This window comes from Neolamprologus multifasciatus, chromosome 6 (genome assembly GCF_963576455.1).
Source record: "Neolamprologus multifasciatus chromosome 6, fNeoMul1.2, whole genome shotgun sequence".
NCBI classification, from domain to species: domain Eukaryota; kingdom Metazoa; phylum Chordata; class Actinopteri; order Cichliformes; family Cichlidae; genus Neolamprologus; species Neolamprologus multifasciatus.
This window is the reverse complement of record NC_140444.1, coordinates 19,132,982-19,160,384: the sequence shown is the minus strand read 5'-3', so window position 1 is coordinate 19,160,384 and position 27,403 is coordinate 19,132,982. Positions and strand designations below refer to the sequence as shown.

General features: G+C 39.9%; 2 protein-coding genes across 3 annotated transcripts; one reads left to right on the top strand and one right to left on the bottom strand.

Annotated features, from left to right (window-relative positions):
- The first annotated feature begins 1,457 nt into the window (after nt 1–1,457).
- LOC146516853 (thrombospondin type-1 domain-containing protein 4-like) lies at nt 1,458–11,960 on the top strand. Its single transcript, XM_085163673.1, has 12 exons — nt 1,458–4,655; nt 5,344–5,473; nt 5,572–5,747; nt 6,001–6,106; nt 7,073–7,249; nt 7,646–7,775; nt 8,670–8,892; nt 9,696–9,869; nt 9,996–10,169; nt 10,269–10,448; nt 11,084–11,228; nt 11,566–11,960. The coding sequence occupies exons 1-12, from the start codon at nt 4,521–4,523 to the stop codon at nt 11,718–11,720; spliced, it is 1,905 nt and encodes a 634-aa protein (XP_085019799.1). The 5' UTR covers nt 1,458–4,520; the 3' UTR covers nt 11,721–11,960.
- A 1,254-nt stretch (nt 11,961–13,214) lies between these two features.
- Nucleotides 13,215–26,615, bottom strand: ptpn9b (protein tyrosine phosphatase non-receptor type 9b). Of its 2 annotated transcripts, XM_085163668.1 has the most exons (13): nt 26,494–26,615; nt 24,094–24,237; nt 23,200–23,289; nt 22,810–22,934; nt 22,266–22,371; nt 22,006–22,116; nt 21,051–21,913; nt 20,841–20,937; nt 20,346–20,415; nt 18,031–18,109; nt 17,765–17,915; nt 17,303–17,510; nt 13,215–15,976 (listed from the first exon to the last, which is right to left on the bottom strand). In XM_085163668.1, exons 1-13 carry the CDS (start codon nt 26,524–26,526, stop codon nt 15,753–15,755), a joined length of 2,301 nt encoding a protein of 766 aa, XP_085019794.1. In that variant the 5' UTR covers nt 26,527–26,615; the 3' UTR covers nt 13,215–15,752. The 2 variants fall into 2 exon arrangements, with proteins under 2 accessions (XP_085019794.1, XP_085019795.1); XM_085163669.1 differs by lacking the exons at nt 23,200–23,289; nt 24,094–24,237; nt 26,494–26,615 and adding an exon at nt 23,042–23,193.
- Nucleotides 26,616–27,403: the final 788 nt, after the last annotated feature.

Here is a 27,403-nt window from a genome sequence, read left to right as displayed (position 1 = left end):
GTGCTTCCCCCTGCGGTGAAAAAGAGTACTGCAGCTGTAAAACAAAAAGCACAGTTGGTGCAACTTTTTTTTCATTCTGCAGGCTGGTTCACAATCAGAATTACGTTAATTACCAAGTTGTTTTTTATACAAACGAGCCAGGGGTTAAAAAAAAAATGATATTTATATGTGTATGTGTTATATTTGGTTCACTTTACCAGTCAGACACAACATTAAAACCACTGACGGGTTAAATGAATATCATTGATCCTCTTGTTACAATACATGTTCTACTTGGAAACCTGTGCTTTATTATTTATGTGTATGTATGATCTATTTGCTAAATGTGTATGCATTTCTATTTTAACTTCCAAATAGGATATAAGAAGGTACAAAACAAACACATTTGCCCCTAAAACCCAGATTAGTAGTTTGACATATAGCTAAATACAGCTAAAGTAGCACAGTTAAAGTAATATATTCTAAATGCATACAAAAACTACAAATACTGGTTAAATATGGTTAAATATTGGAGTACATATAGGAAGGACTAATGGCACTAGTCTGGTCAGATATGTACAATGTGGGTTAATGCATTTCTGTTGGGCTTTACACGGTTCAGTAGTCCAACAAGCCACAAGTTAATACACACCTCCCAGCCAGTCAGAAATCATTTATTTGCTTTGGTATGCATACACTCATCCCTGTAACACTGAAATCTCTTTTTCCTACTACTGTGTAGGTCCCGCTTTTGCTGCCAAAACAGGCCTGACCTATTGAGGCATGCACTCCGCAAGTCCTCTGAAAGCATCCTGTGTTGTCAGGAACAAGATGTTAGTTAAAAAACTGCAAGATAGTGTCACCACGGATGGTACTCAGACTGGATTTTAGGGAATTGAGGACAAATCAACAACTTGAATTTGTTAGGTTGCTCAAACCATTCCTAAAGTATTTTTCTTTTTCCAGAGAGGCAGACAATAGTGTGGAAGGCTTCTGCAACAATGGAAGGGTCTACCACAATGTCAGGACCAGAACACTGTTCAGCGTATGGCACTGTACTTCTGCCAGGTTGCCTTCATTTGCCAGTGGATTCTGGTAAAAGTGACACCTGGCTGTCCACATAATGTAGTATAATATAAACTATCACACCAAGCAAATTATTCCCATTGGTCAACCGTATACAAGCCTACACTGGGTAAGACACAGGGTCCACCATTTCCCAGCCCCAGCCAACGAACAGTTTCAGACCCAAAGACTAATTGCTGCAAGGCCAACGTTTTAACTACTGCATCACTATGCTGCCAGATTTGTTCATCTATTATTCCCATATGGAAAAAGAAAGAGAAAAAAAAACCTCCTGAGTTTCCCATTACCTCAAATAGTAAATATTTATATTTTATGTATAAGTATTTACACTCAAACCAGTATACTGTGGACGAATGATGATACTGGTAATCATGCTTTCATATACAGGTATATTACGACCTGCAGGTAGGAAAGCCTTATGTGTTTTTTGTAATGTGGAAAGTGTTCTGTTTTGACCCTATAGGTATGTGATTGCAGTGGCTGACCGAAGAGGTGTATTTAAGGTGTCAGAAGAGGTGTCTTCAGCTGTGCCTGTCTGAAGTCTGTAATTAGGAACAGGTGAGAGGTGAACTATAAATGCATTTTAGCAGAACCCCATCTTCTGTCTACCACTTGTAATGCAAGGACTTTCACTGCAGATGATGTATAAAGGTATTTTGCCCCTGATTATTTTCCCTGATTAGTTCAATTGTAAAGGGACAACCACAAAGTTACAGAGCAATTCAGTGATTAATCAGTGACCATCCTGTATGTCTCGTGGTTGTTAGGAAATGAGTCGGTTGTTAGGGAAGTAATCTGTGGTTAGGGGATGTCCAGGTGTCAGCAGGATGACAGAACCACTCATTTGGTCTGTGCGGCAGCTGGACGGGATGGGACAGAGGCACATCAAACAACCACAGCTGGAAGCAAACAGAGGAGAAAGTGAGTGTGAGGAGACGGGAGAGTGAAAAGAAGAAAAGAGAGCGGAGAGAGCAGCGGTGGAAAGTGGAAAACAGAAGAAAATGGAGACCAGTATGAGGTTTTAAAAGAACGAAATCTCGAACGTCTTTCGCCATTTTGTCTATGTATCATTTGTACTTTGTGGTCATTGTGGTCAGCATAGACACACACACATACACAATCACACACACCGACGAAAACATATTTTAAATAGTTACATACGGTTGATTGTCTGGAAAGCAATAGCTGTGGTTTTTTTTAACAGATCTCAGCTAGTCTAAAATCTGCATGAGCTCATAGTTTTACTGCAGATTTAAACATATTTTGAATGTATTGTAACATACTGCAAGGCATAGGGTGTTCCCCCCTCTGGGTCCTTTTATAAGCTACAACTCAAAGAATTAAAAAAAAATTGTTATAATGCTGTTGAGAGCAAATTTTGTTACGGCAAATGGTTTTAACAGACAGCCCTGGACTGCCAAGGCCATGTCCAGCCAGCAAAGTTTCACATATAAGCATCAGTACATAATCATAACAGTCAGGCAACTAAATGTCATGAACAAAATCCTGGTGTAATCGCACGGAAACTTTTAAAAACAATAACAAACATCATGTTAGCAGATGTGTGTAATATGCAGGTTGTGCATCCATGTCCTGCATTTGTTTTGGGATATATGCTGTTGTGTGCTGTCATTCAAGCAGATCTCTGCGTTAAGGAGCTGCTGTGTGAAGGTAAACATGTTGCAAAATGTAAGAGCTTGTAAAATGTGTGATTCTACAAGCTCTCACATTTTGCAAGATATTTACCTTCATACATATTTAGCTCCATACTGCTGTACCACCTCCAGTGAGTGTATAATGAGACATCCTGTAGCAGCTATAAAGGTGTCACAACCAAAAACAGACATTGTGGTCCTAACAGCTTTTGTCTTGTACATCTAGTATCCTCTGACAGATTCTTGGAGGTTCCCAGAATGCCTGTGTCATTAGTCCATGTCTGCTGGGTGTTCACTGCAGGGGACTGGCGTCTTAGACCTGGATGGTTGCCAGAGAGGGTTGAAGTAAAGAAAAAGAGGGGCATGTATGTCCGTGTTTAGATGTACAACATGTGTATGTAGGCGCATGCTATCAAAAAGGTTGTGCTGCACTTTGCCTCGCTGTCTCCAGTCAGAGGGCTCATGCTAAACACTCAAAAGGAGAGATGTAAAGCTTTGCAGAATAACAGTCAGATTTTCATTCTCACTCAACCTCTTTAAACAGTGGCCCGATTGGCCGTGTACAACAGACATTGCATCACTGCACTTTATCCACACATATGTGTCTCATATATCTTTTTAGAGTCCACACATAAACATGAGCGCATACACAATCACAAAGAAGGGAGCTCTCAGAGAAGTTGGGAAAGTTTTGATCCTGGCAATTTCACACCCATGTTGTGAACAGCTGCAGGGTCAATTGAAGGACAGTTTGTGGGGGGGAAAAAGGTTTTTCAGGTCTGAAATGTTGTCACTCCATTCAGCAACACAGGTAAGACATGTTTTTATCTGCCCCCTACCTCCCGAAGTGGCTCTGTGTCATAAGTTTTGATAGACCTGCCTCTCATTGCTCCTCTCTATGCAACATGAAACGGTGGAACTAGGCAAGCCTCACTACATTGTGTGTTTACAGGGCAAAAACAGTCCTCTTCCCAGAACTAAAACATTCAGCCAAGGTAATATATTACACCCATATGTGTTTGCACTCCTCCAAATCATTCGTGTCCATCCAAAATATTAGCCAAAACTCTCAAACTGAAGACCTTGGGAGTGTGTGACAGTGGGGTTTTGAATGCAGGCCAGTGAATTTACAGTAATGTTAAAAGCGATCTGATCATTAAAGGACAGAGCAACATGGTAGTAAACTGAGTCATGATAAGATGGAAAAATAATGCGTGTGAATCATTTATTCGGGGAATTTAAATCACCAGGGAACAATGCCACTCAGTGCATGTGTGTGTTTGATTTTCAGTCCATCCTCTAGCAGTTTGCAGTGGGCTTTTGTTTTTTTTCCCCCAAAGAATTTCTAAAGGTGTTTCCCATCATCACTAAAATATAATAAAAACAATAACTCAAAACATAACAAGCCTTATACAGCAAAAACCAAAAAGTGGGTGGAGAAGCAAGAAGAATGCCTCTCCAAAGCCCCACAATCCTGCATGATGATTCAAAGGGAGCAATATTGTCTTTGGACAAGCATTAGGATAAGCTACAGGAGTCTGTCCATTTATCTCTCTCACAAACACACGCTCTCCGTGAGCTGTCACAGAATTCATACCAAGGAGTAAAGGAGGTGAAATTAACTTAAAAGGACACCTACATTTATAATGTTCTCTCAGCACTTCTCCTTACATCCTTCCCAAACTGTCCTTTTTCCCTCCCACCCCTTAAGCCAACCCCAACTCTCAAACACACACTCCCCTCATTACAGATGTGTGTCTATGTGAGTGTGTGAGATTGTCCTCCTCTCTCAGTCTGTTCATGGCTGGATTGTGGCAGCAGCCCTGCTATCTGGGGCAGGGTCGAGTTCTGGCTCTGCTGCACTTGATCTGTCTTCTCTCCCCAGCCACAGGTGCTCTTCCTTGGGATAACACAGGTGGCTCGTCCCCTCTGGAGGTAAGACGCCCACACTTTAATTGGGGGGGGGGGGGGGGGGGGGGGGGTTATAGAGTATGAGCTTCAAGGGGAAGGCATGGCATGCTAAGTTATATCCTTACTTTGTAATATAGATCGTGCTTGTGCTGATGCAAAATGCAAGTAACAATCTTTTAAGATTGGGGAGGCAGGAGTGGGACTGAGTTTGCCCTCGGGGAGGTGGGGGTGGGGGGTGTCCTGTTTTGTTTTAGATCATCTCTGTTTGTGCCACTCAGGCTGAGAGTAATCACTAACAGACTGAGTAATATCAGACTGTAAATAAAATTTCAAATGCGAAGAACCAGAGAAAACGTTAAAAGAGAGATGACAGGAACTGAGCAGATGAGCCAAACTCATTTGCAAAATAGAGATCTGCACTGTGGAGGATTGGAGAGGAAGACCAGAAAGGTTCCCCAATTCAAACCAACTGTTGGACCGAGTGAGCTATGGGATTTCCAGCAAGAGGAGGGAGAGCATGATTCACGAGTGAAAACGAGAGAAAAAGAACAGCAATGTGATCCAGCGGAATCTGTGATTATACTGTTGAAAATAATACGGGTGATGCTGAAACTATGGTAAAGAGAGTAAGCAGAAAGTGTCTGAACATGTACAAAAGTGCAGTGTTGTGGCTTTGTTTGCATAAAACATGTGCCGGTGTATGTGTTGGCAGCAGTTTGAGGTGGTGGAGGGGAATTTTTCTCGGACTTTCCTTCACGTTGGCTACCATAAGATTGCAGAGATTCCTGCAGGAGCATGCAACATCAGCATCCAGGAGACCAAAAAGAGCCAAAATTATCTGGGTACACAGACACACACACACACATAACCATATCTAATAGCACAAGTATTTCCAGAATGACAAGCACCAATGCAGTAAACAATCGTGGGGATTTTCCAGCTCTGCTCAGCCAACGTGGTGTCTCCATCATCAACGGAAACTGGCTAATCAATAGACCCGGGATCTACGCTGCTCTGGGAACATATCTGACATATCGACGACCCAATGAGATCCGGTCTCGTAATGGAGAGTCCATCACTGCACCGGGGCCGCTGACTGAGGACCTGCATGTCTATGTGAGATGGAAAATGAAAAACACTGATCTGACAAAGTTGCCCATGAAAATTAAAAACTATTTGAGCTTCATTATGAGATACGAGGTTATAAAAGTGCAAATTTAGTTTCTTTATATGTCTGACAAATTATCAGAATTAAAAGTAGCGAATAAATATACCTTCCAAGGAGTCCTATTAAGATTTGCAAAGACAAATAGTATAAAAAATACTACTTATCGGATGCCATTCATCTTTTTTTCTTTCTTTTTCACAGCTGATTTACCAACAACCATTTCCTACTGTGCAATATGAATACAGCATGCCTTTAAACCAATACCTAGCTCCTGAGCCAGGTACACCTTCTGCTGTTCTTCCCCTGGGTGAGTAAACTCACTAACATGCATATGCACACAAGCTGTATTTGAGTTACTCAGTATGGCCACAGTGTCAGTATCTCATTATCAGGACTACGGTTTACCCTCAGACAGCATGTGCCCTTTTTTGGCTTCTCTTTGTGTTTGGTTAAGATCGCACTGCAGGGTGACACCGTTTCAGCAAAACTGTTCATTTGATCATTTGATTAGGGTTTAATTGACATTTTTGATAAAGGTAAAAATTTCTCCTGGCAAAGAGCCCTTTGCCACACACTGAGACAAGATAAGCTGTCACTTATGCCAGATTTGGCCTCAGGCCTCACCTGGCCATGAAACCACTTCTCAGTCAAATGTGTAATATTTTTTGGATCCCCTGAGAATGTGACAGGGTATCAAAATGTCTGTAATTCCTGAAGAGTTGATGTAATATTTTCTTAAACCCCGTGAACCAAAGCTGAAAGCCTGCACTTTATTCACATCTTGTTTGGTTTAAAACCCACTGTGGTGATGTACAGGGGCAAAATTATGAGCATTGTTTCATTTTATAAATATTTATGGACCTAACTGTATGCAGTAAAGCCCCCTTGCACTTGTTGGTTTGACAGTCGTAACCAGATTAAAACTAAGAATAAGGTAATTTTCTGTATATTTTTGAAAATTTGGTTTTAGTTAGTTTTGCAACTAGTCTTTTTACATCTTTTTCTAGCGTCCAGTTTTTATTTTTATTTCAGTGAACTAAAGTGTTTTGTTCACACCTAGCTTTAGTTTTAGTCTAGTGTTTGTCCACTGTAATAGTCTACATACATACAAATTCACACAGTCCTTAAAACAGATCTTAGTAGCCATATTAAATAAAACCACCGGTGTGGCAGCCTTATGGTTGTACTTGTTACATTTTAAGTTATATTATATTTTAAGTTAGCCCACTTCTTCTCTGGCACATGGAACCTCTAAACTCTAACTTTCTTGTAGCCGAGACAGTAGATTTCTCCTATCCAGATGATGATGGCAAGACCAAACAAAGCATCATCAAGGAGGCATGGCATCCCAACCAGCTTCCCTCTTACCCTACTGTGAACTCTGAGTTTCACGTCACCTACACCTGGATGAAAAATGGGCACACAGAGTGCAGCACAACCTGCGGCACTGGTAAGAAGTTAGTTCATAGTTCCCAAATCTTAATCTGATAGTGCTAACAGTATCTACGCCTGGGGCCATCGGGATTGGCAAGTTGTAAAGACAAGAAAAGCATATAATAATAGCTTACACAATCAAAGATGGCCACAGTGGGTAGCTCTGCATGTCTGATTTGGCAGATATTATCTCAGGGATTTGTATGTTCTCCCGGGATGAAACCAGGGGTCTCTCACTTGTTTGGTAAATGTGTAAACTACTACACCATAGAGCCACTAAAATAAAGAAATCAAGTCACTAGCTGAAACAGTCTCTAGGACAATGGGCTTCTACATTACTGTGCATAAGCACACATATATTTCACTCTCCTATTTAATTTTTCCCCCTGGGTGTTGTCTGTGTTTTTGCCAGGCAAGCATCAGGTGGTCCTGGAGTGTGTTGAGAAGGATTCCCAGACGGCTGTTCCCGCTGACTTTTGTCACCCTGCCATTGAAACAACAAAGTGGGAAGAAGACTGCAACATACAGCCCTGTCCTGCATAGTGAGCGACACCCACAGACACCTGATGTCCTATTCTGTTAGATGTGGCTAATGCACAGACTGAGCTACATATAAACTACACATGACACACACAGTATTACTTCCACATGGTGCTGTGACTCTCGGGGTGAACCCTGATCACTTGCACACGTCCTAGCCGTAAGTCAGCCACTAAATCTCTTTGGTGTGGCTTCATTTTTCATGTCGTGCGGTAAATACCACTCTGCATTACTGCTGCCAAGATGGTAGGACATTAACTTTATGTTTGGTTGTGGGTCTGTCAGATATTTTGCCCACAGTGTCAGTGATCCATGATTGCTGTCATCGTGAAATATATGTTTATGTTTTTACTTGGAATGTGGCAGAAACAGAGGGCTATAAAACCAAGACATGAGTAGTAAGAAAAGTAAAGACTTCTGAATTTGTGCAGCACTTTTTGGGCTCCAGTGATAGCCTTTTGTATGATCTGTTTTTCTCTAAAAACAAAAACTAACGAGTAACCTTTAAGATGGTGGGGAAGTGGTCACACAAAATTTTAATTTATACAGCGCTGAATCGCAATAACAGTCCCCTCAAGGCACTTTATATATTGTAAGGTAAAAATTTTATAGTGATATGAGAGAAAACCCCAGCAATCAACTCCCTATGAGCAAGCACTTGGCAACAGTGGTAAGGAAAAACTCCCTTTTATCAGGAAGAAACCTCCAGCAGAACCAGGCTCATGGAGTGGCTGGTTGGGGGTAAAGGGGAGGAAGATACGCTGTGGAAAAGAGGAACTTAGTAGTTGTGGTCACCAAGAAGACAGAGCTAGGACAAAGACAATTCGGTGAAGATCTTTAGTAAACTTATGCATCAACATTAAAGCACATCACTTCTCTATTCTCTTGGCTAACAGCTGGGACGTAGGCGAGTGGTCAGAGTGCAGTAGAAGGTGTGGACCTGGGACCCAGCATCGCCAGGTCATCTGCCGCCAAGTCACCGACGTTCACGCCAGTGGGACAGAAACTTCAGTTACTGTGACGTCAGAGCTGTGCGGTTCATCTGACATGCCAGTGACCCAGTCTATGTGCCAGCTGAAAATCTGCAGTCAGTGGGATATACGATCAGAGTGGAGCCCTGTGAGAAAACACACATTTCATGAATACTTATGAACAGCTGTAGTATGAGGAGTGTAATTTTATCAGTCGTAGGGGAAGTCTTTAGGTATTTAAGTAATCCAGACAAGTCTCCGCTGGATAAAACACCATAAAAAATGGAAAGGAACAGAAAAAAAGACAGAACCAACCAAGTGTGGTCCATGTGATGTTTGTTTTACTCTAGGCTATAGCTAGCCCAGTCTCTAGAGTAGGACCCCCCCCAAAAAAACAAAACAACAAAACAAAAAAACCCCAGGACTTCTTAAGATCCGTTTAATTTTAACACACATTTTAACACCAGCCAACATATAACATGTTATATTTGCAACAAACATAGAAAACTAGCCAGACAGCTAAAGTCACAGCTGCCTCTTTTAAGCCAGCTGTTGCAATTAGCTGGAGCCTGACTAGAGCACAGGACTGAAGCTTTGAATCAATCAGCAGTGGTGGTAGGCAGGCTGAAGAGCAGGTGCAGGGACCAATCAGGAGAAGTAGAGCATGTGAAACAATTAAATCATACAAGTTGTAAAGAGTGGAAGACCCATAGGAGTAAAAATAAAAGCACTACCACTAATCAGCAAAGTATAACTAGCTGACAACGTTGTGTGTAATGTGTATCTTGTGCCATTCATTTCAGCAATACAGCCATGAATGGGCATTTAGGAAGACAAACATGCATAACACACATTCTATAGCTGCAGCAAAGGAATTTACATGTCACTGAATAAAAGGAACTCAGTGATTTTCACGAGAAACAAATCTAGATCTCTCATCTTCTCCTCCAGTGTTCAGTACCATGTGGAGTTGGCCAGCGCAACAGGGAGGTGGTGTGTGTGAGCAACCAGGGCGATGTGGATGATGATCAGGAGTGTAACATGAACCTGAAGCCAGACACTATACAGAACTGTGACATGGGACTTTGTGCACGCAGCTGGTTCACCTCTATCTGGAGCCAGCGGGTAATATTGAAACTGTGTGTGTTCGATGTTGTGTTTGAGGAGACTGTGACAGGACTTGCAAATGAAATAATGTTACATTTCAAAATGGGACCAAATAAAATGAAATGTGTGTGTGATGCTCCTTAGTGCTCTGCAGAGTGTGGTAGAGGCAGTCGAACCAGGTCTGTAGTATGCCTGATGGATCTTGTGACAAATCTGCCTTTGGATAGCTGTGAAGGGGAACGCCCGCCAGAAGTGACATCATGTGATTCAGGGCCATGCCAAAATCGTCTGGAATGGTACACAGGACCTTGGAGTCAGGTAATTCACACACACACGCACACACACACATAACCATATCTGCAAACTGTGCAAACAACATCCATTTGAAGACTCACTTATGTGTGTGGGTAATTTAAGTGTTCTGCAGAGTGTGGGAATGGCACGCAGACCCGAAGTGTGGCTTGCATTTTCAACAGCGATGGTCAAATGGAAGTTGTGGACCAGTTAAAATGTTCCAGTCTTTCGAAGCCAATCACATCTCAGCCCTGCAGACTGAAGCCATGTGGTGTCCAGTGGTATGTTACAGAGTGGAGTGCGGTAAGTGTACCCAACATCTAAATCAGTTCTGGCAGCTCCAGATTCAGCATCTTTTATCCAATATATCCACTATTCCTCCTCTGCACACATCCAAACCATCTCAGCCTTGTCTCTCTGACTTTGTCTCCAAACTGGTCAACATGACCTGCCCTTATTATATAATACTTTCTAATTCTGTCAATTCTGGTCACTCCCAATTAAAATCTCACCATCCTCAGTTATCTTGTCACAAATCATCCCTGACATTCATCTTTACCCATTCCACCCTGCCTGCCCTCTTTTCTTCACCTCTCTTATACTCTTTCCTTTGCATTGGATGTTTGGCCCAAAGCAGTTAATCTCATTTACGTTCACTAACTCTACTCCTTGCAGCTTCATTGTGTCCCCTTTAATGTCTTTAAGTCATAGACCACTCTACATTTTTACTGAGACTTTTCCTCATTAAATATCTGCAGTTATCCCAAGGACAAGATTTCTCTCTTTTTTTTTAGCGCAACAGGAGACCATTAAAATGCATTTTTCACTATCTAAAAACATGTTGTTGTTGTTTTTTTTGTTTTGTTTTTTAAAAACTGAACCAATTTGTGACAAACTGGTTAGTTTGTGTGTAATCTGTCTTCGTCCTATGACCTCAGTGTTCACGGACCTGTAATGCTGGCTTCCGCGTGCGCGAGGTCCGTTGTCTTGCTGACAACATCGTCCCAAGCGATCGCTGTGATCCCAGCTTAATCCCGGAGAATCGAGAAGAATGCAACGAACAGCCTTGTGTAGCTGAAATAGGTAAGCATGCCAAGCAGTGTTGTACGACAGCAGTTCAGCTGCATACTGCACGGTCAGTGTTAGACCCCTTACATCACAGAGAGCTCAGACGATGAAGATGCTGATCCAGATCCAACTGCCTCAAACGAAAAGAACTCAGAGCTTAATGTGGTCCATATACAGTAAATTTGATTCTTTTGTCTTGGTGTCTTGTAGGATGATTAAATTAGTCCCACCTCTTCTATCAAGGTTAGCCAGTTTAGTAGTTGCTCCAAGCAGATGACTGCACTAAACAACAGACAGAAAATACAATTATCTAAAATATCTTTACCCTTTTTTCCCCTCTTTTCCTTCACAGATCCATTATGCAGTGATAAGTATCATAACTGCATGGTGGTGGTTCAAGCCAGACTGTGTGTTTACTCATATTACAGAAGTGTCTGCTGTGCGTCCTGCTCTCGTGCCCAGGAAACACACCCCAACTCTTTTCAAAACAATCACATACGCAGGTGATGCTGCAGTGAAACTCAAGGAACAAACAGCTCTGTGATAAGATCAACTTACTGTTGAAGACAATGAAGCTTTAATATTGGGATGCCTGAAACTTTTTTGTCCTCACAACAACACGCAGACAAACACACATGCTCTTTCATAGGACGTTCACAATTTTTAAATCCGCAGTCAAAGTGTAACATTAAAGTGGACACATTCAATGTTTACTTGTATATTTATTCTTAATAAAGTTTCTGTAACTTCTGGTATTCTACTGCTTTGTTTCACTTTTTATTAAATAAATATTACAAAATTAAAGAATATATAAAATAATATATAAAAATTTAAAGAAACATTATTACAAAAACTGATCAAATATACCTGCTTTCTATCAAATGTGTTCACTTTGTAATAGGTGTTCCCGGTTTAGGTCCGTGACTGGTTGATATCATTAGAGTTAAGTTGTCTCGATAAATAAGAAGCCAGCTGTGACATGATCAGGTGTGAAATGAAACGCCAGCATGAAAGGACCGGGCAGGCCATCGTTACCTTTTGGGTTTTTTTTACTGATCTAATGCAGCAGCACAGCAAAATGTCTGTGCCCAATTCTGGAACCACTGACGAGTTTAGCCATTGAAGGGTCGATAGCAAGAAATTAATCTACAACTGGCAGATTTTGCTCAACGTGATTTTCTTTCAACTAAAATGTCCTTAACGTCTGTTAGTAATACTACATAATAATGGCTACATCGAAACACATGCTAAATTAGTGGTGGTAACTGTTTTCATTTTCATAAAGATGGGGTTCTTAATGGTGACGCTCTCTGTGCAAAAGGTTTTGGTAGTTGTACTTTATTTTTGCAGCATGTTGTAGTTCTTATGTAGTTTTTTCCCCCTTGTTTTATCCACATGCTTAGGTATCTAATTTACTATCTTAGTTGTCACATCATCACCCATTCTTTATGTCATACTGTTTTGAACTGGCAGTGTGAAGGGATCTAAACAGAATCCTTAAAACCTAATCGTGATTCTAAAGCCTAACACTGTGAAAATATTTAAACTGTAACACAGGATCTCAGATAACTTTGCAAGACCTCAGTTTAACTGGAAACTGTTTTTTTAGATGGAGTAATGCCTAAGGTTTTTACCATGATGCATGTGGAAGATAAGTAGGTTGAGGTGGACTTTTAATATAAAGTTATGCCTCATATTTTAGAATCTCAGTCTCAGTTACATATCTTAATTAAAATATCTGTGCCACACCATAGCCAATAAATAATGTGGAGTGAAAAGTAATGGAGGTGTGAAGTAGAACTACGAGGGAACTCGAGTACATTACATTTGCACTAGAGTAACTAATACTTAAACTGTTACATTTCTGCACTAGTGCAAAGAGCAGACCACAGTCTACAGACTGTTAGCTGAATGCTTAATACTTCAAAGATCCCATCAACTCATTTCTGTATGTGAAAGCAATTTTGTAACTCCAATTTCAATGAAAGAGAAAAAGGTGGACATGTTCTTACTACACATTTAATCTTTGCAATACTCTTTTTCAGCCAAGAGATCACATTAGCTTTGTATCCATTTAAGATAGTAAGACCATTTCTTTAATGGGACAGCTGGGCTGACAGCATGTAAAAGGCTGTAATTCAATCGCATGAACTTCAAGCACAAAAAGAGACATTAAATGAACACCAGTGACAAATGCACATTGCATTCTCAGTTTCTTACAAAACAAATTAAATGTAGCACAGGGATCAAAACTCTTGCATACCCACTCTCCCATTTTGTAGCTATACATATTTATTAGCAATGTTCCCAAGGTGCTCCAGGGTCTTTCGGTGTCCGTGGATGCAAGACTGCACCAGTAAGTCCATGCTTGCAGGCTGTTGAGGATGTGTGACAGGAAAACATTTTCAGATTGAGCCTAGGCCTTTGGCATTGAAGGATGCAAGGTCCACATTCACCAAAAAAAAAAAAAAAAAAAAGTCTTTACTAAATTGCTCGGACACCAGTACCCCAAAAACATTCAAGGCTCTTTCCATGCTGATAAACTTTATCCCATAATAATATATAGATATATATTTATATGAACAGAAATGCAGCCACATGTCCTTTTTTTTTTTTTTTTTGCCATTTTCTGCTCTTAATGGGTGTTTGTTTTTGCTTTGTCCTTGGCATAAGGGGACCAGACAGTTGGATGTTAACGTTACCGTTTCTATGATAAACTCTCTAAAAACACAAGTTAGCTTACCTGATCCCTACCCTACCTCACCCCCATCCCAACCCCTTATTGTCCTAAACTTGAACAATCACCATTTATACAAGTCAGTTCTGAAAATACTATGGCAAGTGACAGTTTCCACCTCAATGTCATTGTGTCAAAGAAAAATATATATAGTTCACTCCTCGTTCGATTTGTTCAGCTTATCAAATGCAATAACTGGTCTGTTATTCTTTGTTGCATCGTACCAACATTCACGGATTTTCAATAATGTAGAAGTTGTACAAAGACATAAATACAGTAGGATACAATACAGTAAAAAATACAAAATAAAGTTGATATAGATTTTTTTCCTTAAATGATAATTTACCAGAGGCAAACCCAGAAATGGATCTTTGACACTAGGCAAAAACACCCCCTGAGGTCAAATGATAAAATAATAACCACGTCTCAAAGCTAACTCCCAGATAACTCACTACTTTGTCATTTATACATAGTGTGCTATGTACAGGACTTATAGGCAAAATGTGGGGGTCCTGTGTGGCACAAAGTTAACATGTTTTATGCAAGTACACTAGTTTGGGTTTTACTTACTAGCGAGACATTAAGCTAAGGATAACGTGAAGGCACAATTATCTGAGGGAGAGCATACCTCAGGAATCAAACAACAGTTGTGGTGTCAAGAGTCAGATTGAAAAGGAGGAGAACCAAGGGAGGAAATAAAAGTGTACAGTTTAAAGGTATGGTTCAGGGTCTTAGAAGGACGAGGCAGTGAATCAAGTTAAGGCCAAATTACTTAAGATCGTCCAATCAGAACGCTCCAACAGTAAAGACGATGTTAGACCTGACAAATCAGAGATTTGAAATACAACATTAGTTTAAAACCAGAACTCTTCTATATTTTGTCATAGCCTGGCTCGCTACACAGGAATTCTTTCCTCAAGGTTAAGTCAATTATATTAAACAAGGCTTTTTTTGCTGTTATTTCAGAAATTGTTATTATGCACAATAATGTATAAATGTATGTTACAAGAATATACATGGGCTTCAGTCTATAATATCTCAGTAAGGAGTACATCCAAGCATTCAGATTGCGGACTTTGGCTTTTAAAAGTTAGTCTACATATGCACAAATATGAAACTCACATAGAAAATGCACCATAGAAAAAATTAACATGGGAACCCCCCCCCCCCCCCCCAAAAAAAAACAACCCACAAAAAAACCATGGAAATGGACTAAATGGCTCACACACTGATCTGTCACAAACACTCTCTCAAAGAGAACCAAGAAAAAACAAAAAGAAATGTTTTCAAGTTTCACCTTTTCATACCCCACACATTTTATCTGCAGTCACAGATTTGTTCAGAGTTGAGAAGAAACAAGAAATACAAAAAGGACCAAAGATTCGGGTTTGGAGGGCTTTTAGGGGTAAGGTTCAAGTTTGTCATTCCTCATGTGCAAGTCAATATAAAAATGCTACTCGTACACTGCTTTTGTCGACAACACAGGTTCGGGGCAGGCCAAACCCCCTGTAGTTTGCTAAATTTTTTAAAAAGGGGCTTGGAAATTGGCAGGCCAGCTTGCTCGTCAATGCAGAGTTTCCACTGCACTGAATTTTCTTCTCCAGCTCTTTGCCTTCTCAGTTTATCAACTCGTGGGAAGAAGGAAGAGCAACTGTGGGAGTCTGCCATCTTGTGCCTCTTCTCTGTTATGGCTGAAGAGTCATCTCCTTTATGTACTCAGAATCGCCACTCCTCACTCTCATTCCTATAACTTCTGCTTAGATTGACTGTTCTGTTCATCTAATTACCCTCCGTATGGTCTCTCACTCGCTGTCAGTCTCTAGCTCTGAGTCAGACCACTGCACTGGGCTCAGCTTCCCATTCCGCTGGGCATACTCAATGATTGCTGTGTAGCAGAAATAGTACTGATCCCAGGTCTGGATGCTGAAAGCCCTCTGTGTACGCATCCGCCGCACCGTCTGACAGACATCTACTGTGCCAACATCCTCCAGCTGGGACAGGCAGATGTCCAGTGTGCAGAATGTGCCTAAACAGCCATGAGGGATGAATATCGAGATGTTACACTTAAAAGAACTCAATTAAAAAGGTTTTGGTTGGACACAAGACAACAGATTAAAACCTAAAAGTGAATGCAAAAGTTAAGACTACAGCTCAGCAGAAGGAAAGAGGTAATTCAAGTAAAAGTCATTGTCTAAATAATACAAGGCAATACGACCTGCATACACAATACCTTACATTTGTTTACCAGATTCACATTTGGTGGGATTTTAATTTTGTATATCAACTGCATGAATTACAATTAGGAAGGCAAGGCAGTGGCACTGATATATAAAGACACAAAGGTGGCTCACACACTGGTGAGGTACTTTTAAAATAACAGGCTGAAGATTGACCAACATGTCCTCCCACTTCAGCTGGCTGCAGGGATTTCCTTTAACTTAAAGAGAAGCCCTTTACACAGTATCAGCCCACTGAGCTAAACAGGCACTGTAAAAAACACTTAAGTGTTATGGGACAGATACAGATTGCTTTACTGTCTTCTGTGCTTTAAACTTAATAACCAATTTCTTGGGCTATTTAAAGGTTAGCTACCATTTATTGGCACCGGCTCCAGGTTCAAACAGTAAAGTAAAACTCTCAGATGAGATTACTTTAAGATGCATAAGAGCCCTATAAATCTATATTTAAAGTATTTAAATCAGATAACGACGTCTTTACTAGGATGTGTGCAACTATTCAACTACACAACTAATCATCCCTAGTGTTACTAGTCGGTACCAGACGTGCTAGTAGTGTAATCTAATTGTAAACATTTGAATTGATGCCCAGTGCTGGTAAATTGCTATGTACTAAATGTTATGCAGCCATCTGCCACCAGATGGAGCATCAATATTGAGAAAGACCATAAATATGTTGCTCTAGGTCTGATCTTTTGTTAACACTCTTATTCTTTTAAAAGCAAAAGAATGAGATTGTAGATAAAAGCAGCAAAAATGATCTTTAAGGGTGGATGGGCTGTCCCTTAGCGATAGGGTGATGAGTTCAGTCATTCAGGAGGGGCTCAAATTAGAGCCGCAACTCTAACTTGAAAGGTTTAGTTTCAGTGTTTTTCCCTCTTCCTTGTCTATTTGGAATACAATGTTCAATGTTGATAATGTTAGGTGCTGCACAGTTAAGCAAGATACATTATTGAAGAACGGGATTAATGATGTCAATGTTTTAATGGTTATCCATTGAAGGGTTCTAAGATTTAACTTGATATCTGAGTGTTTCTTAGTTTTAGATTAGTCAATTTTTCCCCCTTAATTAGTCGATTAAGAAATTAGCTGCCAAGAGCATCCATAGTCTTTACCTGTACGGCCAATGCCAGCACTGCAATGCACAACCACAGGGGGGCCTCCTGGAGGCCCTCTCCAGGTGGATCCCAAGGTCTGGATTGCAGCTTCCCTCCTTTGCAGAACATGTTCACGGAAGTCCAACATAGCAGAAGCACTCTTGGGCACTCCGAAGTCCGGCCAGCTGACATAGAGGTAGTGGCACACTGCCCGCCTCTCTCCAGACTAAAAGGTCAGACGGTTTCACAGGAGAGCAGATAAAGAGAGAAGATAGTCACTTCTTTCTTGTGAGTTGGCATGTTAAGCCGTGTTGGAAAATAAGAAATGGTGATTTCTACAGTTTCTACTGACAAAGCATTCTCACAATTTAAAGAAACTCTTTAGAAACTCTTAATTAACAAATGAAACTCCTATCTCAGTTTTTCATCTCAAAAGACTTAAACTGAGTTAAAGAAATGTAAACTACACGTGTGCTCTACCTGTGTGTTGTACAGTTCAAGATGGGAAAGTTTGAAGTCCTGAAACACTTGGATGTGTGTATTCCTGACCAAGAAGTATCCATGCTGTTCAGTCCTGCCCTCCTCAAGAGGCCAGTATTGTCCACATTTGACACGTCCACGCTCCACCACCCTAAGAGACACAGTAAATCCATTTTCATCTCATTCACAACACATCAATAATGTGCCATCATTTGTAAAAATCCTTACATTAAAGTTTACATCAGCAATCCAAACTGGAGTCTCACCTGGTGGTCATTACAATGATAAGTACCATCTGTTCCCAAACCATCCTCCAGAAGTCAGCAAAAGTTTTTGGCAAAGGACCTGAGGGACACAAGATGATAATAACGACACATTTTATTTTAGGCGTCTTTCAAAACACTAAAGCTCAACTTACACAGAAGAGTTTAAAAAATGGTAACCAAGGAAGTATCAATGACAATAAAACTATTTTATAATATATAAGCTAATTAAGAACAGAGGGTTCATGTGACAGTTAAAGGTGAATATGCCAGTTTAAAGAAGAGAGTTTTGAGGGGAAATTTTAAAGTGGATTAATGCCAATATTACAGATGTCTGAGAGGGAGTTCAAGAGGCACGGGGCAGGATCTGAGAGTAGAAGAGAGGTACTGCAAAGCAAGTTTATGGAATAGCTTAAAAGGTGAGGAGCAGAAACTTGATGAATAAAAGACAAATTTAAATGTGATTTTGTCAATGAAGTTTGACTAAATGACTTATGGAGGGAGTTCTGGTTATGATACGAGCAGTAGCGATTGGGACCAGCTGACGTTTGTGGATGGACTTGATAGAGAGACAAAAAAGAAAGACGTTACAGTAATCAATGAGGAACATAACCAAGGAATAATACTGGTTGTGAGCAGAGGGAAGATTCAAACTAAAAAGGGAACAAAAGTGAGGGAAACGGGAGGAGGAAAATTACAGGAAGTGTTAGTGATCAGCTGCTGGTAAATCTAGTCTATTTTGATATTTTAAAAATGACATCAAAGAATTACAGTAAGAGGGTGGGTAAGGATGAGGCAGCAGAGCTAGGTTAGTATGTTCCTGCCCATTCAGAAGAGGGTCCTTTGCTCCCTTGACCTGAGCTGATTAGATCTGTGTACCAAGTAGATTTTTCTGTAGAAAGAGTGCATCCTTCTAATGAAGAATGTGGTTATTGTACATTTCTTTGTGAACAACAAAATCCAACCCTTTTGTAGTGGTGTTCCAAGAGATAGTTTTTTTGCTACCACTTTGCATAATTGAGAAGTAAACCATGATGGGGAGAAAAACAACCGATGTTTTTAAAGCAAGAGCATCTTAAAGTCCAAGAAGACCATCGGGGGTAGGTTAAGAGTTTATGGTGGGAAGGCTGTCAATGACACCCGAAAGACTATTTAATGCCCTTAAAATGAAGTGACATGTTATACATTTGTCTTGGATAGAGTTAAATAGCCATTAAAAGATAATCAGTCAAAAGCTATCTTAGTAAAATGTAAAGTCCAGCATGAGAACATTATCCATCCTCTTCTGCTCATCCTTATTGATATTGTATGATATTATCCATATGGAAATTTTACACTGACTACTGATAGAGACTGCTGTATTTTAATATACATATCGATAATATCCATACTAAAATCTCCCAGCAGTCAACATGAAATTTCCACTGGGATCTAGGATGAATACATCTCTGACAGAGATACTTCCAGGTAGAAATGTAATAGCGACAGAGAGTCGGAAAGGTAAAACCACAGCTGTAGGAGCTAAGCGGCTATGTACTAAAGAACTACTGTTGATGGATTGGACCAATACGGCAATGCCATGATGATCCATTTGGTAAAATAAATCCATTGGGTATCCTTGTTGGTCTTCAGACAACAATTCTGATGGCTAAAGAACCAAATGGGACAGGCGAAAAAGAAAAAAGAAAAAAGAAAAAAAAAAAAACTACTGTTGATGGATTAAGTATGACGGACCGGGAAGTCCGAGCAAGCACAAACCATACAAACAGCTTGGCAAGTCACATTATGGCTGGTGATGAAACAGAGTACGGCTCTAGACTAAAAGAGGTGAGGAGTGGGAGCAAAGCTAGCATATGTAAAAGATAAATCTGACAATGTGGCCAGCTGAGATTCCAAAATAATGAAAGTCAGTAAAGTGAAAGACTGATCAATTGCAGTCAGTAGAGATCAGACAAAACAATAAAAGAATAAAGAGAGCAACAGCACTAATAGCTCATGTACTATTTATAGTATTATCCATTCTGTAGTTCTTCACACAGTATGGAGAACTACAGTATTGCTCAAAGGGGTTGAGGCACTTTGGATCTTCACACTCCATTCAATCTCACAATTCCATTAGAGGCATCTGACGTACATCACGACCAGAGCATAATAAACAAATATCTGAAGGAGTCATGCAGTTTTCCAGTTAAAGCACTTAGAATTACATTCATTGAAAGATAAGAGCTGTTCAAGGAATCATCTCATTACATCATAAAAATATGCAAAACTACAAGCAATAAAGAGTAAAGCAGGAACTTATGTGAACAGCTTCTCACCCTGAGTAGCGATGTAGGCGTTGCTCCTCTTGTACCCATCCATGAAACTAGCATTAATGTAATCTGATGTCTGCAAAACACAGCAGAGCGATTCACCGTTCAGTTATTTTTCCTTGGATAAGAAGATGCTACACATTACAGTTAAAAAAAAAAAAGTGTGCATAACCTTAATTGTAGTAAATAATTCTACACTTAGACCACTGTCTAAAAAAAAAAAAGAAGAACAAAACAAACAACAACAACAACAAAAACTGAAATAAAAACCCAAAACACAGATACACCTGTATTCAAAACATTTTGAATACACAGACTGGGCCAACATTCAATGTCTTAAATTAATAAGATACTTTCAGTTGCCAATGATAAACATGTATTTCATCTCAGCTAAATGCTAATGCAATCTTCACTAATTCCCAGAGATAAACAATAATATTGTATTAACAACACACTACTTATAATTTATTGATTGAAATGTATCTACAGATGAATTATTACCTCATCCTCATCATTAGAGAGTGGGCACAGTCGCACTCGTGACTGGTCGAGGCAGAGAACATCACTGTACCTGTTCTTGACCTGATTGGACAATTTCCTGCAAAGATAAGTCTAATGTGAGGCTACATAACAAACTGAACCTCTGGCTGATATTATACATTTAATTCAGACTGACAGACACACAAAATATAAGAGCTTGACAAGTCTTACTTAGAGTAGTCAAAGGTGCCTGCAGGAGGCTCCTTGCGGATCTCCTCATACTCTTGATAGATCCCCCTCTTCTTCTTCCTCTTCACATACTCCACCAGGTCATGCACCGTCATGGCTCCCTGCTCTGGCATGTGAACAGACACCTCCATGCAGTGGTTCTCATCATCAGGACCCCAAGATGAGGACAGCGGTGGGGATTTTGAGGAAGGCTGGTTGGGTGGACGAGGCTGAGATTTCTGAGGCAACGGAGGCACTCCTTCCTCCTCACCCTCCTCATACTCCTCCTCTATACCTTCACTGCCACTCACCACAGCCCCATCAGTTTTCTTTGAGAGGGGTGTATCAGGGGGAGTGTCTGATTGGGGAGGAGCTTGGCAGCCACTACCATTAATGTTAGCATTGGCGCTGGAGCCAATGACAGCCATGTTGGCTCCGCTCACTGCTGAGCCATTCCAGTGTTGGTGGTTCACTTGCGATTTGTCCAGAGCAGAATTTGGACTATGTTGGTGCTGGCCTTGGCCTCGAGTCCTGCTCTCCACAACACAGTGGTTGTGTGGGTTTGCGTTGCTGTCATCATAGCAGTTAGAGTTAGCCACAGCTATCTCAGGACCTATTTGTGTATTTATATGGGCGTGGGACAGTGTTGGATCTACACTTGTGTTGCTATTCTCTAAGCTATAAGAGCGCAACAGGCTTCCCACGCAGTCATGTTCTTTTGTGTCACCCTGAACAATGTTTGTGTTTACATTAACACAAGATTGAATCCAAGCCACGTGGTTATACTGGGATGTCCCACCCAGGTGTTCAGGGAGGGAGGAAACTGGGATATGACTTGCCAACTCATGAGCTTTCACTGTGCAGACCTGGTGAGGAGAAAAATGAAAGTAAGTATTAAATAATGAACAACAAACATCTTATACATGATGCAAATTCTTGATGAAACTAAGAGACACACCCTTTCTCTCAGCTTTTCGCGTACAAAGAGGCGAAGAACTGCGAAAGGTGCTCGAAACCAAAGAGGTGAGGACACAATGAAGACACATTTTAGACGAGCTGGAAAGGCCCCCTGCAAAATGAAAATATTTTTATTATATAAATATAATGAAACATTTAAAAAAACAACAACAACAAAAAAAAAAAAACAAGGTGAAAAGCATTTTTGAATTCCAAGATCATCAAACACAACGTGAGAAAAAAAATGCTCCTTATATTTACCTTGAGCAAATTGAGAATCTTGACACAGAGCTCATAGTCAAAATTTCCATAACTGGAGTTGGTCATGTCGTAAATAAATATGAGCCCATCCCTTTGAGTTTGAACACTATAAAGAAATGAAGATCTTTAAAGTTAAAGAGCAAAATAAATGTGCTTAAAAATACACTTTTATCTATTACAATTCCTGTGTTTCACTTAGTTATTTTATATTTCTAAAGGTGCTTTCAACTGATCCTTTATTCAAATCAATCCCTAAAGCAAGAGATTTTTATGTTGGATGCTCTTCCTGACACAACCCTCCCATTTATGTGGGCTTAAGATCGGCATATGAAATACACTAGCTTGTGACCGCGTGAGACTGTGTTTATGCCTCCTCCTGGTCTTCAACCAGGGACTTTTCATGTTACGCTAATGACTAACCCATTTATCGATATTTCTATCTTTATGAATTAACATCAGAGCACAGGGGACGAACTGTTGTACCAGATCAAAATAACACGATAAAGTGTCATAGGAAACAGTTTATGTATGGTTCACGCTTTACCTCTCTATGGCTTTGTCTAGCTGGTAGATGATGGCCTGGAGAACAGCTTTATGGGTGGTGAGGTCTGGTCGATGAAGTCGAGCGGTGAAGAGTGCAACAGCAGCACCTTTTGCGTCTCGGCCAGGCTGGGAAAAATATTAACAGATCACCATCTTACACCACTGCAAATCAATTTATCGAAAATGAAAACTTTACTTCATTTCTATTCATAGAAATACAAAAATAAGCTTACATGAGCCCCGTGACATGCACATACAGAAACACACAAAACTCTTTTTTAACGACCAGCACCACCTTGCATAATTTTCTGTGTATTTTTGGGTGTTAATTCAAAATGATAAGCTGCAGTTCCTTTTATGTTAAGTGATTTATTATTGCTTTATCACTCACCAGGACTGTAAATTTGCCACTCAGCAGCTCAGAGCGTAGGGGCTCCTCGTCAGGGTTGATATTGATTATGCCCTCTTTGATTCTTGTGTTCTAATTTTCATACATGAAGACAGACACAGGAGAGACAGGGGAAAGTCATAAGCTTATAGATGACTTAGTATGTAAACAAACACTTAACAGTATTCAGTTGTTATTCTGTGTATTACAAAAGCCAGTTTATTAACTTGCAACTCAAGGGTTGTTTTTGGTTTTTAAACAGAACTCAATTATTCCACTAAAGTGCTAGCATGTATTAGATTAACATACATTTTTATATATACTGTATTATACAAGTATGTTCAGGGCATTGTGATTCATAGGTGTGTAAGAAATAAAAAGCCTTTAAAGACATACAAAAAAGTGCAGTATGAATGTGTTAATTAGTGAATGCTGGTTGTGGTGTGAAAGCTCTCTTAGTGCTCTGCTTGAGTGCGATACAAGTACCACTCCAGTTAATTTTTTAAACTTTAACAGATAATAGATAACTATTTAAGCGTCAATAATTGCATGTTATAACTATAATTATATTTTAATGTTTAACATTGAGAGATGTAATAACCTGTGAACTAACTTGTGTTTTTTTTCCCCCCAACAGAAACCCTGTCATTAGATATACTTATAGGGCATTAACACTATGCATTTTAAAGATTTCCTGCATTTACAAACAAGCCTATGATTATTTTTAGGGATTATTATATTTTATATCTAAACACCACTTAAGAAATCATTACAAATTCAATGTGTGATATTTATCTGAAAAATTGGAACTATTTTGCACAAATTAAGCCCAATGGGGTTCGCGTGACGACAGAAGGTAAACAGATGTTGCTGTCACTAGTTGAAACAATGCCATACCTTGTATGCTTGGAAAAGATCGATGGCTCTGGAGACGTCAAACTTGCGGGCCATAAGAAACTTAACAGCTGTAGGTTGAGAGACGAGCCCAGCGCTGTGAGGCTGCTCCCTGCTCCGCACCTCACTCAGGAACTCCTCTACAGCCTGAAAAGACATGGGAAAAGATGGGCACACGTTAAGAAAATAAAAAAGAGAAATTGTGTGTAAAACTTTTTTATGGCTTTGAAAGATATCCATAAAAAACAAAAGATAATATGGGAATGATTGCTGACATGACAAGAACAGTACACAATTCTGTCAAAGATTAAATATTTTGAAGTGTGCGCCACTGGAAGATACTATCAACAATAGCACTCATGTGCCAAGAGACAACAGTCAGCTTGTTTGCTCAGAGTACTCTGCATCCATCCTCCAATTTTGAATGCACCAGGAGAAAAGTATAAAAATGGGGACAACAATTAACTTTTCAGCTATACACAAAGAAGCTTTATATATGCGCACAAATAAGGACAAAGAAATGTACATCCATTGTAAACATGATTCAAAATACTGTGTTTCTCCACCGGGTTTTTTTGGTAAACGTAACCCATCCAAATGCTTAAGCACCTTGTCTCATAATGAAATTTGTTATTAATTGTAGCCCAAAACAAAAGAGATGCTCATCCAATATGTGGCACTATCCATGTGAAAATGTCAGTGCAGGGTTTTCTTTGTTTTGTTTAAATGGCTCGTGGGATTTTGGAGAGTGACTAAACACATGAGTCTGTTACATTATTTAATAGAAATGTATGCATTTTCCCTTTTTACAAAGAAAATAATTTGATAAAAATGTCTTTATTATACTTTTATGAAACCATAAGTAACAAAACTGGTTTTGCTGGTGTTTTTACTGCCTCTTTATATATATTTTTCCTATGCAGAAAATAGATTAATTATAACAAATAACTATATAATTGATGCATACTGGAAATTAACCAGAATGCAGACTTTATTTTTTTCTAATCCAGGACTAATATTTGAAAAATGTGTGCAGTTTCCTGGCAGAAACCCTGTCATTAGATATACTTATAGGGCATTAACACTATGCATTTTAAAGATTTCCTGCATCTTTATGCCATCTTTTTGGCATAATTATATGCCAAAAAGATGCAAGGTCTTGACTGACAAAAAAATATACTTATATACAAAGTATTAACACATCAAGAGAACTATCACTATGGGCCTAAATGTTTAAGTGGGACAAAAACTATTGAAAAACTCATATGATTTAGGGGACATATTTAAATTACATGACCACATGATTAACCTAGTACCCAATAACGGTACATCAACACCAGGATGGTCGCTTTCCCTTGGTTGAGATGTAATCCAAGACGACAAACACGAGCAGCCAAAATCTACAAACGTTAGTGGTGCGGGCAGTTAGTTGACAGACGTTACTGTGTGCGCGAGAGTGATTATAGCTATCAACAGATAAGATCTGCAAATCTGGGGAGCATCCAAAGTATGCCCTTTAACTTTGCTCAATGATCCGTTAACCTTGTCATAAGTAGATGAAGATCAGGCCAGAAGCTGTAATATAATGCTGTAATCAGAAACGCAGAATGACATTTCATGTTTGTCATTTATCTCAGGCCCACCCCTTTTACTAGAAAGTGATTGCAACAACAATGCTAAGAACCGGAGGATCATTTCTATGAATTGTCCACAGTAAATCCGTTAGACGGGATATTGCTAGTTCGTTGGCTCGTAGCAAAACACTCGTCCAAAGTCGCGGTTTTGGTCATTTTTAACCGTGTCATGGAATAAAATGACAATAAATAATAAAGACAACAATCGATTTTTCTTTTTTAACCTTAATGTTCAGCCCAAAATCACTTATAAAGACTGGTAAGACTGCAGTCTAGGAAATTCCCTGCAAGTCAACAATAGCCACTGCCATTAGCTAGCGGCTAGGTTGCATGTGGTAGCTGGACGGCTAACGATAGCCGTTAAGTGACTATAAGCTCTATGAGTAGGGCCAACTGTAAAGAATTGTGGGTCGCTGGTTAATTGACTTTAGACTCATGAACATATCGATGTGGTCCGCATAATGGCTAGTTATCAGGAAGTGAGCATTCAAGACAGACTGCCGGTAAAATGATACCTTCCACTACTAGCAAACGCCATCGCGCTAACACACATGCTAACTACTGTCAGTCACACCGGAGTCGGTCGACAGGAGGCTTGTGAACGGGCCGGGGCTGTTTACTACACCGCCCCGTTCCCAGAAATAACCGCACGACAGAATCTGATTTTTTTAAAACCCTCCTTTAGAGAAGAAACTGAGGGTGGCGACTGTACACAATGACTACTACAAGAAAACGAAAAAGGAAAAAAAAATCACGAAGAGACTCTTACCAGCTGCTCCTGAGTTGTCAGGGCTTCCGCCATGTTGAAGCCTCCGCAACGTCGCAGCGGGCGCGCCCACTAGCCGCTCGCTCACGCCATGCAGCCAGAGATAGACTTCTAAGCCCCGCCCACATCTCCCCCAGCTCAAACCGCTGGCGTTTCATTAACTGAATAACATGGTAGTGTTTTTCCCATGCTGCATCTTCCTTTTGCTGTCCAGTAACTCTAGAGCGCAGTGTTCCAAACACAGTCAGTAAAAATAACTATAGACTACATTAAAGCAGAATAGTTAACATACAGGGAACTTTTTATGAGCCTAGAGGGAGAAAATATGAACAGAGATGTAAAACAAAATCCAAGTGCAAGTAATTTTAGCAAGTATGGGTATTGTTTCTATGATACAGTCATACACAGGCTCACCGATCAGCCACAAATGGTCCCTAAATCATATAATATCTCCTGCAATTTTTCACAAAGCAAATATTCACATTGAGCAATTTTTGCACAGAAGAAAATACGTCTTTTTCTTCATAACCATGACAAACATAACCGTGACTCTATATATGAGTTGTAAACAGTTCAGAGGATCTCGGCACTACTTCCTAAGTATTTCTCTGAAATAGCTCCTCCCAGAATTTCATATGCACTTACGGGAAAGAAAGAAGACTTGAGTAAAGGCCTATGCTCTGACTGACAGATTTCACCCGTGGCAAACAGAGTAGATCATACTCATCTTAAGTTCGCAATTGAATATTCAGCTTTAAACATTATAAATGCTTACTGTCATATTTGGTCTAAATTTTATTCCTCCCCACCGAATAGGCAGACTTACTTTCACTGTAACAGGACCAGACTAAATAGATATAAAATATCCAACTTATTGTAAAAGAAGAGGATGCTATTGTTCTACACATTATTT

Coding starts and splice junctions, on each gene's coding strand:
- LOC146516853 (XM_085163673.1), top strand. CDS start 4,521: ATGGCTGGATTGTGGCAGCAGCCCTGCTATCTGGGGCAGGGTCGAGTT. Junction 8,893..9,695: donor TACGATCAGAGTGGAGCCCT/GTGAGAAAACAC, acceptor CTTCTCCTCCAG/TGTTCAGTACCATGTGGAGT. Junction 10,449..11,083: donor ATGTTACAGAGTGGAGTGCG/GTAAGTGTACCC, acceptor CTATGACCTCAG/TGTTCACGGACCTGTAATGC.
- ptpn9b (XM_085163668.1), bottom strand. CDS start 26,526: ATGGCGGAAGCCCTGACAACTCAGGAGCAGCTG. Junction 22,117..22,265: donor AGATTCTCAATTTGCTCAAG/GTAAATATAAGG, acceptor TTCATTTTGCAG/GGGGCCTTTCCAGCTCGTCT. Junction 17,916..18,030: donor ATCATTGTAATGACCACCAG/GTGAGACTCCAG, acceptor TGTGTCTCTTAG/GGTGGTGGAGCGTGGACGTG.